The sequence below is a fragment of the Stegostoma tigrinum genome, chromosome 8, assembly GCF_030684315.1.
Source record: "Stegostoma tigrinum isolate sSteTig4 chromosome 8, sSteTig4.hap1, whole genome shotgun sequence".
NCBI classification, from domain to species: Eukaryota; Metazoa; Chordata; class Chondrichthyes; order Orectolobiformes; family Stegostomatidae; genus Stegostoma; species Stegostoma tigrinum.
The window spans coordinates 80,787,163-80,803,411 of record NC_081361.1 but is presented as its reverse complement, the minus strand read 5'-3'; the positions used below and the strand labels follow the sequence as shown (position 1 = coordinate 80,803,411).

The window sequence follows — 16,249 nt, the reverse complement described above, 5'->3', positions numbered from 1 at the left end:
TTTTTGTCATCTTACCACAGATTTAAAGTAGACAAGTTAAAGCTTGTGATGAAATCATAGAGAGCTGAATTTCAGGTGACCTTGATAAGAATTCATATTATCCTTAGAAGCACTTTTCTTGTGTGAATTATTTGAGACCTGAACTTGCCCAAAACCCCACAGTCCCCCACTCCCCAGCTCACCAACCCCTATTTTTGTCAATAAATCTGGAATGACTGTGAGCAGCTCAAAATATTTCAGACCTATGAATAACAAACATATTCTACAATTGTGGCATTTTTTAAAAAAATGTTAATCCTTAATTTGTTAGCCACAAATTAATGCAGAGAGTTATAGGTTCCTCAGTAAATCTCAGCTAAATTCATCCATACTTCATATTTTAATCGCTTCCTGTCTAGAGTTGCAACCAACGAACAAGAATAGCAGGTGTACACATGACTGAAGGACACTGTTGGTATTAGACCGTGAAATACTTAATGATGTCAAGTGACTCATTGAGGTTTCAAAATGTGCACACCAATTCCCTGTGTAAAAGCCCCAAAAGAGGTAGATGTTTGACCCTGCTGAAGTACAAGTGATAACTTATTTCCAATCATCAGCAATGTCAGTCACTATTTCTCTTACAACTGATGCTCCCTTTGACATGAACCATATGTTGCCATACAGAATGTTAATTGAGCCAATGAAGAAAATTTCCCACATTTCTCCAGCCACCTGTATAAAGCACAGATAAGTGATGTGTTTACTTCAGCATGATCCGCCGTTTTAAAATGCTGCAAATACGTTATGTGTCATGTTCCAAATCAGACATGGTGTCTACTGAGATCATGTGACATATCAGCAGCTCCAGTATTAAATAGTCTTCAGCACTAATAGTGCTCCAGGTTATTCATTTTCTCTATAAGGTTGCATTAAGTTTTACCTTCAGAAGCTTTAATCTTCTTCTGTCCATTACCCAGGTAGTATTCTGTATGATAAAAGAAGCCATTCATTAAAAATGAACAAAAAAAATTAATTCCTTTGACCTAATATCACATAGTTTGATGCTATACTATGAGTTTGGGTTCAAGACACATTGGTCAGGTGGAGGTTAAAGTTTAGATCTTCAAAGTAATATTATTTATTATAATACATACTAATACTGTTCTACATGTTTTTTTTACAAACATTAGGTAAGGACTTATCCATTCTCTTCGTCTGTTAATGCCCATGTGCTCTTATAACTCTATCACAAAAGGAGTGTGATCTATTTGTTATAATAGTCTTCTAACTCAGCCCAAGCTGTGCTATTTATGTTCAGTCAGGTGCAGCTTTTGTGACATCATCATAAGGTGTCTCCAAGGTCCTGATGCATAAGACAACAGAAACAAGACAGAGAGAGAGTTAAAACAGAAACAATATGTATGGTGTTTAATTACATGTCACTTAATAACTGAGTTTTCTTGGCCAGCTGTGTCACTCACATAACTTTGTGTTATGGACTTGACCAGACCAGGCCACATCAAAGTTAACATTAAGATATTGAAAAGACAAACTATAATCAATAGTGGCAGGGAGGAGCAGAAAATATAAGCAGAAAAGCAGCTTAAATTAGAACAGGAATAAGTAATAACTGTAAAAGTTCAAAGCTTAAGGCCCTTTATGTGATTGCGCACAACACGTGTACAAAGAAAGATGAGTTGACAGCACAATAGAAATAAAGGATTACTGGGTTTTATGTCATAATAGCACCAGATCTTATGGAATTAGTTGGGAGCTGAGTGTGTAGGGGGTTCCAGAGATATCCTGTTATCATCACTTATTATACTTCGAATGTCATTCACTGACTTGGGTATGGGCTACCTTCTACTGGCAACAGAAATCTGATCATATTACATCATCAGTCTATAGAAACCATGTTTTTTTAAAAATTCAGATCATGGGCAGAGAATCTGCTTTGCCAGCTCATAAACCATGCATAAAATTTATCCCAATCATTCAGTTTCTGAAGGCAACTAGTATTGTTTCTTTGGGGAGGAGAGGCTGAGGTTTGATGTGTGACCTGTATGTAGCTGGTTCAGCGTGCGATCTGAAGGGTCATTAGTTGCAGCCAATGTGTTGCATGGCATCAACAATCAATCACAAGAGGCTGAAAGTGCTGACCCAACTAGTGAAAAATCCTCAAGTTTAAGAAGATCATTGCCATGGGTCTGATTTGTGACAATGTAGCGCAAGTGCAGATTTTAATGCAGCTGGGTGTTAGTGATGTATTGGGGGATGGTGTGCTTGCAGGAAACACCAGATTACTTAGACATAGCTAAAGCTAGCTTAGTGGTTGCTGCTCCAGAAAGTTCCTTTCTTCTTGATGGTGAGAGTAAAATGAGAGGGAGAAACACTGAACCAATGCCACACAATTTCACAATGGGAAACTTCAGTGTCATTCCTCCAGTGAAATACAAGCCTGAGCACAATGTGGACTACAATGACGTGATCAGAAATTGCTGACATTACTGGCCTTGCTATAGACTTCAACACTGTGAATCATTGCATACTGAACCTTACGCATCGAGTTTTAAATAACAGTATTGCATCAGCAGCGCTTTATTCTTCTTGCCATCAGTAACCAGAGCAATACGTAAAAATTGCCCTCAATTCCACAAACAAAGAAAATTGCCCTTGACAAAAAGAGCTTGGATTTATTGCAACCTGGTGTATTAATACAGTTTCCAGATACGATATAGTGGCACACGCACTTCCAAATGAAGATAATAAATCATACTACCAGCCATTTATGGACCAAAAATAAAACTTAAAAATAACTAAACTCTTTACTTGGGTAGGAAAGGAACATTCATTGAGGTTCATATTTAATACTAAGGTACATTACTCAAAACATGAAATAAATTCAGCAATGTTATAGATGTAACAGAAATGTTTGTATCTGACTCCAATGATTAATGCACTGATTGCCCTCACTGGTTGAAATGTTTCTTTCACACCAAATTTCTTGATATTAAGGCTGGCCAACTGGAGGGCCAGCAGCTCAGTAGTCTCAAGTTGCGCCATACAATGGTGTGTTGGCCATTGCTGGGAATGCAACTGGAAGAAAGGATGCCATTGAAAGATACAGTCTCCCTGAAAGTTGAGAGGGGTTTGGGATTGCTGAGGCCATTGTGGCAGTGACCGCCAGCAATGAATGGGGTGGAGGGTAGGGGTGGCACTAGGGAAGAAAGGGTAAAGGCAGATAGTGCCTCTGCCACGGGATAGCCATAACCACCGTAGGCACCCTCAATGGTCAAAGACAATCCAGATAGAAGACACCCATCTCACCCCTGACCACAGGCTGACTGGAAAGTTGCCAGGATTTACCTGACATTGTCTCCAATATGGTGGAGAGCACCCCCACAACTCCCACTACTGATAAAATGGCAATGATGTCAGGAGCAGATCCTTATAGGACCTCCAGGCAAGCACCCCAATGATATTTGGGCAAGAAGGCTGTCAGCCACCTTCAGAATCATTGCCAGATGGTGTGATTATTGTTGGGTGCAGGCGTTCCGATGCCACGTCCTGCACTCACCACCTTACACAATCCTTCCACCCCAATACCGTCCAAACGCATCTCCCATCCAGTCTCCCATAGGCTGGTAAAATTTAGACCTTTGTGTTATGCTGAGGCACACGGGAGAGGAAGATTTCACGTTGAGCTGGGGCAAGTTGTTTATGCCAGAGCCACATTGGCTTATAGTAGATTGAAGTCTGATCACAGCGAAAAGCCAAATGATCATTCATTATCTACCCGTTTTGTGCTATTGGTCTATTCCACAGTCATTGGTTTGTGTTTTACAGAGCACCATCGATACAAAAATCAGTTCTCAGTTTTAAGAAGATATTGAATGATAACACACAGTTGGCAGCCTACAAGAACACAAAATGAGTCTTTCACCCTCAGTAGAAGGATTCTTTCAGAGATGCCAGCCAATCTGAATAGCTGCCAAAAATGCCAATTTTTGACTGGCAGACCACTGGAAATGGGCACACGTCTCGAATAGTCTTTATTGGCACTGTGCTCATAAAGAACAAGCAGTAAACAAGTGTAATGCAATCCTTTATTTCCCCATTCTGCCACCCTTGCCCTAGCTCCTACCACTTTGAGGATCTAAAATGAAATGACCCCCTAGCAATCTAAAATAGTAACTCTTTCAAAATATTATTACTGTAGTCTCCTACAAAGAAGGATCATTCCACTCAAAGCACTAACTCTGTTCCTTTCTCCACAGCTGCTACCAGACTGCTGAGATTTCCCAGCACTTTCTATTTTTATTTCAATTTACCAGAAGTGCTACGCTTCTTGAACCATAGAAAATCGGCCAGAAAATGCTGGAGTAGGCCATTCAGCCCTTCAAGCCTACTGTATCATTTAATTCAATTATCGCTGATCATCCAACCCAGTCCCCTGTTCCAGCTTCCTCACTCTGTCCGTTGATCCCTTTAGTCCTAAGAACTATATCTAACTCCTTGAAAATATTTACTCTTTTATTTTCTACAACTCTGTCCTTTACACTGATTAACACTGACATGCCAATTCTCCAGTTTACAGGGGCAGTTTTGTCACAGTCACTCAGGGTGGGAATAGACTGCCTCACCTTTTCAAACAATCCAATCAAAAAAACTCTGGTCTAAGGAAACATATGGTCTGTCACTCAAACAAGACAGCTATGCCAGCAATCCGTGTCTGCATCCCTTCATCACATGTGTCTGCTTGGGTCAGACCAGCACCATCATCTGCTAGAAGTCGTCCTGACAAGCAAGGATACTCTCCACCCCACTGCAGCACAAGCCAGCCCTGCCTCTCTCATTCCTACACATGCTTTTCACCCTTCTACTTCTGTTCTTTCTGGTTTGATTCTCAGGATGGAAGAGACTCATCTGCTGAAAGAAAGGCTACAAGCTATCACGGTATGTCCTCTGAATTTGCATTCCTTGTAATCCTGTCTGTGTACGCTTTTGTTGTGATTGTGTATGAAGGGCATTTTCAGGTCAAAGCCTCCAACTTCAGAAACTGAGGTCTCCTAGCAGACGGAAGTCAAAGTTTCCCCTTCAGCTATTCAGCTGTTTTTATTGACAGCGCATTCCAGACTTACTTTCACCCCAGATGTTGGCAAAACTATATTTTATCTTTCAATAAATAACCCTTGAACTGAAAAATAAATAAAAATGAAACCTGCAAGTTGAACAGAGGAACTTGTCGAGGCATTGATTTTAAAGTATTAGCTTCCACATGAGACTGGAACCTGTGCCAAGTACCATGACACCGGTCTGCTGGAGGGCAAGCTGGTTATTTTCTAGATGAGAATGGAATGTGAAACCATGTCATTTTAATCATTGCATGGCCTTCTGTGTAGTGTGGCACTTTCACAATAATTTTATAGTGGAAGATATATTTAATGCAGGAATTTGAAACACTTACAACAATAAAACACTTACAATAAGCATCAAGTTTTGGAAACTTGTCATAATCAGGGAGAATTCCAATTAGACTGTTGTTCTCACGTTGTTTTAAGTTGTTCTTATCAATATTCTGTAGTTTTGTCATTTTTGATACCATACTTGCTATGCATTAAAAATAGTATTGTTGAATGTATGCCATAATCTCTAATTGTTTGGGATACTACCGATGACATGGATGGGGTGTGGACTTGTGTCTCTATGGAATACTATATTAATGGCAGGTGGTTAGATCATAGGATAAAAATCTAAATTAGAAACCGGCATGTCACAAATTTACCTAGTCACTAAGCCAGGAAAATTATGCATCACAACATTAGTACAGAAGTGTTGAGTGATTGATTTTTTTATAGAATTGTGCAAATAAATCATTTTTCCATTGTTTTATGCCAATCCACATGATTTTATCAAACTAATGTTATAATACATCCAGGCATCGTAATAATTATTTGTCTTTAAATATTTATATATGAAATTGTAAATTGCAAGAAAATGCCTTAAATATAGGAGAATGTAATCGACAAAATAGATCCTCCTAAATTTAAGTCATTTTCTTAAATTTACGATTTCATGTATAAGTATTTAAAGACAAATAATTATTACTTTGCTTGAATATGTTATAACAAGAGTATGACAGATTTTGCTTCTGCAGTAAGAAGCCTAATACCTCATAAACTCAAAAACAATTTTTAAAAAGACCAGATAGATTCCACACAACATAAAGAATCAGTGATGATCTCATAGAAGTTTATAAAATCATAAAGGGCATAGATACGGTGTTTAGTCATGGTCTTTTTCCTCAAGTGGGGGAGTCCAAAACTAGAAGGTGAGAGGGGAAAGACTTAAAGGACCTGAGGAGTAACTTATGCTGGGAGTGGTGCGTGTATGGAATGAGCTGCCTGAGGAAGTGGTGAGAGCCACACAATTACAGTATTTAAAAGGCATCTGGATGGATATATGAATAGGAAGGGTTTAGAAGGACATAGGCCAAATGCTAGCAAATGTGTCTAGGTCAGATTGGGATGCCTGGTTGGCGCAGATGAGTTGGACTGAGGAATCTGTTTCCGTGCTGTATAACTCTATGATACTAAGACTCTAATAGATAACAGAGGCATATTGCAGGTATATAATAATTGCTGAAAAGAGTGACATGTTGCCAAAACGTTTCATCTTGCATTCATCAAGATAAGTGCAAGAATGTTAAATTTCAAACAGTCATAACAATATTTAATAGAGGAGGAAATTCCACACCTACACTGGCCCCAAACTCCACCTCTTCATTCGTTACATTGATGACTGTATTGGCGCCGCCTCTTGCTCCCCAGAGGAGCTCGAACAGTTCATCCACTTCACCAACACCTTCCACCCCAACCTCAAGTTCACCTGGGCCATCTCCAACACATCCCTCACTTCCCTGGACCTCTCTGTCTCCATCTCAGGCAACGAGCTAGAAACTGATGTCAAGCCCGCCGACTCCCACAGCTACCCAGAATACACCTCCTCCCACCCACCCCCCTGCAAAAATTCCATCCCCTATTCCCAATTCTTTCGCCTCTGCTGCATCTGCTCCCAGGATGAGGCATTCCATTCCCGCACATCCCAGATGGCTGCGTTCTTCAAGAGTGACATGTTGCCAAAACGTTTCATCTTGCATTCATCAAGATAAGTGCAAGAATGTTAAATTTCAAACAGTCATAACAATATTTAATAGAGGAGGAAATTCCGCACCTACACTGGCCCCAAACTCCACCTCTTCATTCGTTACATTGATGACTGTATTGGCGCTGCCTCTTGCTCCCAAGAGGAGCTCGAACAGTTCATCCACTTCACCAACACCTTCCACCCCAACCTCATGTTCACCTGGGCCATCTCCAGCACATCCCTCACCTTCCTGGACCTCTCTGTTTCCATCTCAGGCAACGAGCTAGAAACTGATGTCAAGCCCGCCGACTCCCACAGCTACCCAGAATACACCTCCTCCCACCCACCCCCCTGCAAAAATTCCATCCCCTATTCCCAATTCTTTCGCCTCTGCTGCATCTGCTCCCAGGATGAGGCATTCCATTCCCGCACATCCCAGATGGCTGCGTTCTTCAAGGACCACAACATCCCCCCCGCAGTGGTCGAGAACACGCTTGACCGTGTCTCCCACATTTCCCGCAATACATCCCTCACACCCCGCTCTCACAATAACCGCCCTAAGAGAATCCTCCTCGTCCTCACATACCACCCCACCGACCTCCGGATACAATGCATCATCCTCCGACACTTCCACCATCTACAATCCGACCCCACCACCAAAGACATATTTTTCCATCCCCACCCTTGTCTGCCATCCGCAGAGACCACTCCCTTGTCCACTCCACACTCCCCTCCAACCCCACCACACCCGGCACCTTCCCCTGCAACCGCAGGAAATGCTACACTTGCCCCACACCTCCTCCCTCACCCCCATCCCAGGCCCCAAGATGACTTTCCATATTAAGCAGAGGTTCACCTGCACATCTGCCAATGTAGCATACTGTATCCATTGTACCCGGTGTGGCTTCCTCTACATTGGGGAAGCTAAGCGGAGGCTTGGGGACCGCTTTGCAGAACACCTCCGCTCGGTTCGCAATAAACAACTGCACCTCCCAGTCGCGAACCATTTTAACTCCCCATCCCATTCCTCAGATGACATGTCCATCATGGGCCTCCTGCAGTGCCACAATGATGCCACCCGAAGGTTGCAGGAACAGCAACTCATATTCCGCTTGGGAATCCTGCAGCCCAATGGTATCAATGTGGACTTCACAAGCTTCAAAATCTCCCCCCTTCCCCACTGCATGCCAAAACCAGCCCAACCTGTCTCAGCCTCCCTAACCTGTTCTTCCTCTCACCTATCCCCTCCTCCCACCTCAATCCGCATCTCCATTTCCTACCTACTAACCTCATCCCACCTCCTTGACCTGTCAGTCCTCCCCGGACTGACCTATCCCCTCCCCACCTCCCCATCTATACACTCCTCTCCACCTATCTTCTCCTCTATCCATCTTCGGTCCACCTCCCCTTCTCTCCCTATTTATTTCAGAACCCTCTCCCCATCCCCTCTCTGATGAAGGGTCTAGGCCCGAAACGTCAGCTTTTCTGCTCCCGAGATGCTGCTTGGCCTGCTGTGTTCATCCAGCTTCACACTTTGTTATCGAGGAAAGAGTGCTGATTGATTAGCAAGTCAACTCTGGTCGAGGTGGTTCCTGTGGAAAACAATGGGAGTATAAGCTCCCCAAGTTCTGAAGTAAATTCGAAAAAGGTACAAGGGTTGAATATATCCTTTCTGTTCGTAGAGAACAGGTCCCCACATTTGAATGCCTATTGACATCAGCAAGCATAAATAAGTCATGTTACAAACGCAACTGATTTTCTTCAACTAATTATTGATAAAACCATCAACACGTTAAAGATTGTTCAGCAGATGCTGCCCAAATGCAGAATCACAACTTACAGTAAATGTTTTGCTGTCAGTTTTGCAAGCATGGAAAGGTTGTACTGTGCCTATTACAAATAATCAAAAGAACATGCTGTTTGATTAAATTGGAATGGTTTTATCTTCCATGTGGCAGACGCTGAGATTGAAAAAAAATCTTTCAACTGCCACAGTTCTAGATTTGGAATGTGATGCAATTGAAACATCATCACTATTAAATCCCTACTAATACATTCAAAAAGAAAATGAGTAATTTTTAAATAAAATTCCATTCCTTAATATTATGCATGCTGACAAAATCCTTGAAGCAAAATTTCCTGTTTCAAGTTATAATTAGCAAGTCGAAACGAAGACAAATATCATATCAATATGATGTTCCAACATAAACTGCTGACTCTTTAATTATTATTTCCAATGGCACCAGATGATAAAGAGCCAAAAGCAAATGCAATGAATTAACTTCAGTTTAATTAACCTTCTTGTAGTTAACCTCTGTGTAATTAGCCTGTAGTTTCTCCAGTGTGTTGTAGTATGTACTGATTGCATAATCACATATAAGATTTTGGATATTCCTCTTTCCCATTTGGTTAACTCTTCAAAGTATTGTTCTATTCATACAAAATAGAGCAACATGAATTTTACTTCAAGTGAATGTCATATCTAAACACCCTGACTAAACTAATGTATTAAATAATGTGACCCAATACCTCAGGGCTGCAGGTGGTGACAGTGTGTTATAGTAGACTCAGGGGGGTCAAGTTGTTGATTGTTTTTACATTCACATTGTAGTTTTGTAGGTAGTGATGGTAGATGCCCCAGCTTTGTTGCTACCAGATAGTTGACAAGGTATCTGTCTCATTCTTCCCACCTGCCATTGGCTTGTGTTGGAAAGATAGGCAGGGTGATAGCATGTTTCATTTATGTTATAAACACATGGTTCTTGGCCATCAAGGTCTGCGTTAAGACTTAAAAGCAGAGTTTTTGACTCAGTGACAGGATTTTGCCCATTGTTATTCAAAAGCTTCTGCCAACTCTGGAACCATGCCTAACAACAGTTGGCACATTCAAGGAAGATAGAAAGAAAACTGATTAAGCAAACTTGATTTAGATTTTTAAATGTGGGGCTGGATGAACACAGCAGGCCCAGCAGCATCTCAGGAGCACAAAACCTGACATTTCGGGTCTAGACCCTTCATCAGAGAGGGGGATGGGGAGAGGGTTCTGGAATAAATAGGGAGAGAGGGGGAGGCGGACCAAAGATGGAGAGAAAAGAAGATAGGTGGAGAGGAGAGTATAGGTGGGGAGGTAGGGAGGGGATAGGTCAGTCCAGGGAAGACGGACAGGTCAAGGAGGTGGGATGAGGTTAGTAGGTAGGAAATGGAGGTGCGGCTAGGGGTGGGAGGAAGGGATGGGTGAGAGGAATAACAGGTTAGGGAGGCAGAGACAGGCTGGGCTGGTTTTGGGATGCAGTGGGTGGAGGGGAAGAGCTGTGCTGGTTGTGTGGTGCAGTGGGGGGAGGGGACGAACTGGGCTGGTTTTGGGATGCAGTGGGGGAAGGGGAGATTTTGAAGCTGGTGAAGTCCACGTTGATACCATTGGGCTGCAGGGTTCCCAAGCGGAATATGAGTTGCTGTTCCCCCACTGCATCCCAAAACCAGCCCAGTTCGTCCCCTCCCTCCACCACACCACACAACCAGCCCAGCTCTTCCCCTCCACCCACTGCATCCCAAAACCATCCGGCCTGTCTCTGCCTCCCTAACCTGTTCTTCCTCTCACCCATCCCTTCTTCCCACCCCTAACCGCACCTCCATCTCCTACCTACTAACCTCATCCCACCTCCTTGACCTGTCCGTCTTCCCTGGACTGACCTATCCGCTCCCTACCTCCCCACCTATACTCTCCTCTCCACCTATCTTCTTTTCTCTCCATCTTTGGTCCGCCTCCCCCTCACTCCCTATTTATTCCAGAACCCTCACCCTATCCCCCTCTCTGATGAAGGGTCTAGGCCCAAAACGTCAGCTTTTGTGCTCCTGAGATGCTGCTGGGCCTGCTGTGTTCATCCAGCCTCACATTTTATTATCTTGGATTCTCCAGCGTCTGCAATTTCCATTATCATTGATTTAGATTTTGTTTTGGATTTTAAGAAATACCTGTTGTTAAAACAGTTGACATAAAATATTAGATCTTCTCTTCAACTTTAAATGTCTGGTCACCTTGATATTTGTTTTGTTGATTTGATTTATAGTTGTCTCATGTGCTGAAGTATAGTGAAAAGCTGTGTTTTGCAAGCAGTACAGGTTGATAATAGGGTGCATAGTTGAGTGAGGCACATATTGTGTGTGTATCCTTGATTAAAAATAACATTAGAGGTCAGTTGCTTACTAAAATACCAGTCTAATTGACTCAAAGTTATACCCTCACTTATGTTTTACAATTCTTAATTTTAGTTATACAATTTTTGCTTTAAAAATGTGCATTTTTATTTCTAAAACAGAGTTTTTTAAATGCCAATCAATGAGTGAACATTTTTATGTAGGACTAGATGCCAGAAATATTTTAATACCTGAAACAAAAGCAGCTATCTCACCATTCTAGCCGCATTGAAATTAAATCACTATGACGATTTCCCAAACATGGAACAGTTATTGGGGGACCTCAAGGCAGCTGCAGTCAAGCACTCTTTGGAAGGCCATCAGGATGTTTCTGATCCTCTTGGTCCGCCAGTTTTTTTTTCATACCTGGCCTCCATTTCTCATTCAATGGAAATAAAGACCATTAGATATAAAAGCAGAATTAGGCCATTCAGTCCATTGAGTGTACTCTGCATTCAATTATGGCTGATATGTTTCTCAAAGCCATTCTCCTGCCTTCTCCCCATCACCCTTGATCCTCTTACTAATCAAGAACCTATCTCTCTCTGTCTGTCTTAAATATACTTAATGAAGACTTCCACAGCCCTCTGCGGCAATGAGTTCCACAGATTAGCTACCCTCTGTCTGAAGAAATTCCTCCTCATCTCAGTTCTAATAGGTCATTCCTTCACTCTGAGTCTGTGCCCTGGATCCAAGCCTCTACCACAAGTAGAAACATTTTCTCCACATCCACTCGATCCAAGCCTCAGTTCCTGTAAGTTTCAATCAGATCCCCCCTCATCCTTCTCAATGCCATTGAGTACAGACACAGTCCTCAACCATTCCTCAGATGACAAGCCCACTATCCCCAGGATCATTCTTATAAACCTCCACTGGATCCCCTCCAATGCCAGCACATCTTTCCTTAGATATGGGACCCAAAACTGCTCACAGCATTCAAATCGCTGAGTGACCAGAACCTTATAGAGTTCAGTAGTACATCATTTTTCTTGTATTCTAGCCTTCCTAATGACCAACTGAACCAGTATGTTAACCTTAAGACAATGCTGGACTAGGACTCCCAAGTCCCTTTGTGTTTCAGAATACTGAAGACTTTCTCCATTAGAGCATAATCTGTGCCTCTATTCTTCCTAACAAAATGCATAACATCACACCTTTCCACATTGTTTCAATCTGCCACTAAACAGGAAGGTGCAGCAATCAATAGGGGGTTGAATTTATAATGGCCTTAATTGCAAGAAGATTTGAGCTCAGAAGTAGGGCTATCTTACTGCAGTTATATAGCTCCATGGTAAGACGACACTTGGAGTACTATGTGCAGTTTTAACTTCCCTACCTAAGAGAAGATATGCTTGCAATAAAGGAAGTACAGTGAAGGTTCACTAAACTTGTAGTGGGGCTGTAGGAATGCTGTATGATGGAGATTGTATGGATCAGGCCTGTATTCACTAGAACAATGTTAGGAAGCTGACTGAAACATATAACATTCTAGCAGGCCTCGATAAACCAGATGCAGGGAGAATATTTCCCCTAGTTGGGCAGTCAAGAACCAGGGGTCACATTCTCAGGATGTTGGATTGTTACTTAGGACTGAGATAAGGAAACATTTCTCCAATCAGAGATTGGTCAACCTATGGAATTTATCACCACATAAGGCTGTGGAGGCCAGGACAGAGTGCATTCAAGAAATGTCAGACATTTTTAAATATTAAAGGCATCAAAGGATAGGGAGGGAACACAGGAATATGACATTGAGATGTAAGATCAGCCATGATTACACTGAATGGTGAAGTAGGCTGAAAAGGACTGAATGGCCTACTCCTACTCCTATTTACTGTGTTTCTATGTTTACCTGCTAGGTTTTACTTGACAGACCTCCTACAGTGGAAGATCTGCCTCACAAGCCATTAGAAAGCTTTGGGGGCCCGTTTGTATTTTAGAAGCAAAGTATTACAGATGCTGGAAACACTCAGTAGGTCAGCTGGTCACCATCTCTCATGTGAAACATTGTTGGGTCCTGATTTACAAATTTTCAAAAAGATAATCTGGGTCTTAAATACTTGAGAAAACAATACAGTGGTGAAAGAGTAGAAGGTGCATCAAAGTTGGATTTTAACCCACATTTGACGTAGTTTCCACTGGCAGTGAGCATTTAAATGCCCCTAGCTGTTACAGTTTACATTGTTATGAATTATTTCTCTTTGTCTCAACTGAAAGTGAATTTACAAAGAGGTCTTTCATGTATTTGAAAATTCAGAATGAAGAGCAACTTGCATGGTTTACAATTCATTGCGGCAGCCCTATACAGGTTTTACTGGATGTGAGTTTGCTCGCTGAGCTGGAAGGTTAGTTTTCAGACATTTCGTCACCATTCTAGGTAACATCATCAGTGAGCCTCTGACAAAGCGCTGGTGTTATGTCCCACTTTCTATTTATCTGGTTAGGTTTCCTTGGGTTGGTGATGTCATTTCCTGTTCTTTTTCTCAGGGGATGGTAGATTGTCTCCAAATCAATGTGTTTGTTGATGGAGTTCTGGTTGGAATGCCATGCTTCTAGGAATTCTCATGCATGTCTCTGTTTGGCTTGTCCTAGGATGGATGTGTTGTCCCAATCAAAGTGGTGTCCTTCCTTATCTGTGTGTAAGGATACGAGTGATAGTGGGGCATGTCGTTTTGTGGCTAGTTGATGTTCATGTATCCTGGTGGCTAGCTTTCTGCCAGTTTGTCCAATGTAGTGTTTGTCACAGTTCTTGCAAGGTATTTTGTAGATGACGTTTGTTTTATTTGTTGTCTGCAGAGGGTCTTTTAAGTTCATTAGCTGCTGTTTTAGTGTGTTGGTGGGTTTGTGGGCTACCCTGATGCCAAGGGGTCCGAGTAGTCTGGCAGTCATTTCGGAAATGTCTTTGATGTAGGGGAGAGTGGTTATGGTTTCTGAGCCCGTTTTGCTGTTTGTTTGGGTTTGTTGCTGAGAAGTCGGCGGACTGTGTTCATAGGGTACCCATTCTTTTTGAATACACTGTATAGGTGACACCAACCCAAGGAAACCTAACCAGATAAATAGAAAGCGGGACATAACACCAGCGCTTTGTCGGAGGCTCACTGATGATGTTACCTAGAATGGTGACGAAACGTTTGAAAACTAACCTTCCAGCTCAGCGAGCAAACTCACATCCAGAGCACAACTCTCAACCTGAGCTACAAATCTTCTCAAAACTCGCTAACAGGTTTTACTGTCAATGAGAGCTATCAGGCTGTTCATTGGCATGACTGCAATTAATTCCAGCTGCTTGACAGTGGCGTCCCCACTGTTGGCAATAAATGTCAGATTATAACTGAATAATGTTACCCTTGAGTTTAAGGCACAGAGCTGACACCGGCAGTAAAGCAATGGTTCAAAAAGTCTGTGACAATGGTGATTGTTGCTTGGATTTCAATTTTTTTACTGTACTTCTTCGCAGATGGTATTTGAACCAGATGCTGCTTAATTAAGATTGGAGTTTCAATAAAAAAGATACTCCACTCACCCTCTTGGATGTCAACTGGTCTTGCAATCAATGACGTTGAAAGGACCAGGAGCAAGTGAGAACAAGGACAGAAATATTTTTAGCAATGGGAAAAGACCATTTCATCCGATAAGTGATTTTTATTTAAGGGTCGATACTATCTTGGATACGCACTTGGAATACTGCGTCCAGTTCTGGGCGCCCTATTATAGGAAAGATGTGGATGCTTTGGAGAGGGTTCAGAGGAGGTTTACCAGGATGCTGCCTGGACTGGAGGGCTTATCTTATGAAGAGAGGTTGACTGAGCTCGGTCTCTTTTCATTGGAGAAAAGGAGGAGGAGAGGGGACCTAATTGAGGTATACAAGATAATGAGAGGCATAGATAGAGTCGATAGCCAGAGACTATTTCCCAGGGCAGAAATGGCTAGCACGAGGGGTCATAGTTTTAAGCTGGTTGGTGGAAAGTATAGAGGGGATGTCAGAGGCAGGTTCTTTACGCAGAGAGTTGTGAGAGCATGGAATGCGTTGCCAGCAGCAGTTGTGGAAGCAAGGTCATTGGGGTCATTTAAGAGACTGCTGGACATGCATATGGTCACAGAAATTTGAGGGTGCATCCATGAGGATCAATGGTCGGCACAACATTGTGGGCTGAAGGGCCTGTTCTGTGCTGTACTGTTCTATGTTCTATGTTCTATGTATCTGCCTGCTGTTTTACAATATTTCTCAATCACATCACTCCAACAGAGCCCCCATTCAATGATGAATAATAGAAATGTTCACCTCATCAGCTGTTAGTATTTTTTGGCAATCATTATGAAAAGTGCTTTTGATAAGTTGTGAAAATGGCCTCCTCAGATGGTGGTGCTTATCAGTGAGGCTATTAAATACTGTGCTGCATTGTTACCCTAGAATAATATGCCCATTTTGAGGATACATTTCTCTGCCAATTAATGTGTATATTAGAAGCGTTTTAATAGTGTAGACTTGTTGAAAAGAGACAAATTTTGTCAAACTTTTTGTTTTTTTACTCATCAGGCAGAAGAATACCTATGTAAAGACAAACAACATTTAATGCTGTAGCTGATGAATCAGCAATAAAATCTGATTAATAGAGGCATTGTTATGGAGAACACACCAGTTAGAGATGCCTGAGAGTTAACCACCAATCTTTGTTCAGACTTAAACCAGGCAGGTTGACTCTAATTAGTCCATGTGCTATCCCTGAGAAATGACCCAGAGATAGTTGTTGCCTGTTTTGTATGGTTGAACAGATGTAACATGTACACAAATTATTTCTGTCAAATGCGCTTTGAGAGATATTTTTGTGAATATTATGTGTGTGACAAAAGACTTTAACAAAATGTGTCCTTTTACAATTGCACTGAAATATTTACTTGTAATGAAACAAATGGTTTAAATAATCTT

General features: G+C 41.9%; 1 protein-coding gene and 1 long non-coding RNA gene across 12 annotated transcripts in view; one reads left to right on the top strand and one right to left on the bottom strand.

Moving 5' to 3' along the window:
* The window catches only part of LOC125456039 (paralemmin-2-like), a 114,767-nt gene that overhangs the window by 42,777 nt on the left and 55,741 nt on the right, over positions 1–16,249 (top strand). For 9 of the 11 annotated variants that reach the window (XM_048538674.2, XM_048538678.2, XM_048538675.2 and 6 more), the window contains one exon: positions 4,893–4,938. The exons of the other annotated variants lie outside the window; for them this stretch is intronic. In XM_048538674.2, coding sequence (XP_048394631.1) covers positions 4,894–4,938 — 45 coding nt within the window. In that variant the 5' untranslated portion in view covers position 4,893. The remainder of the gene's footprint in view (positions 1–4,892; positions 4,939–16,249) is intronic. 11 annotated transcript variants of the gene reach the window in all.
* Positions 1–16,249, bottom strand: part of LOC132209907 (uncharacterized) — a 60,605-nt gene that overhangs the window by 8,572 nt on the left and 35,784 nt on the right. Inside the window, exon 2 of the long non-coding RNA XR_009446074.1 lies at positions 923–967. This is a non-coding gene — a long non-coding RNA (uncharacterized LOC132209907). The remainder of the gene's footprint in view (positions 1–922; positions 968–16,249) is intronic.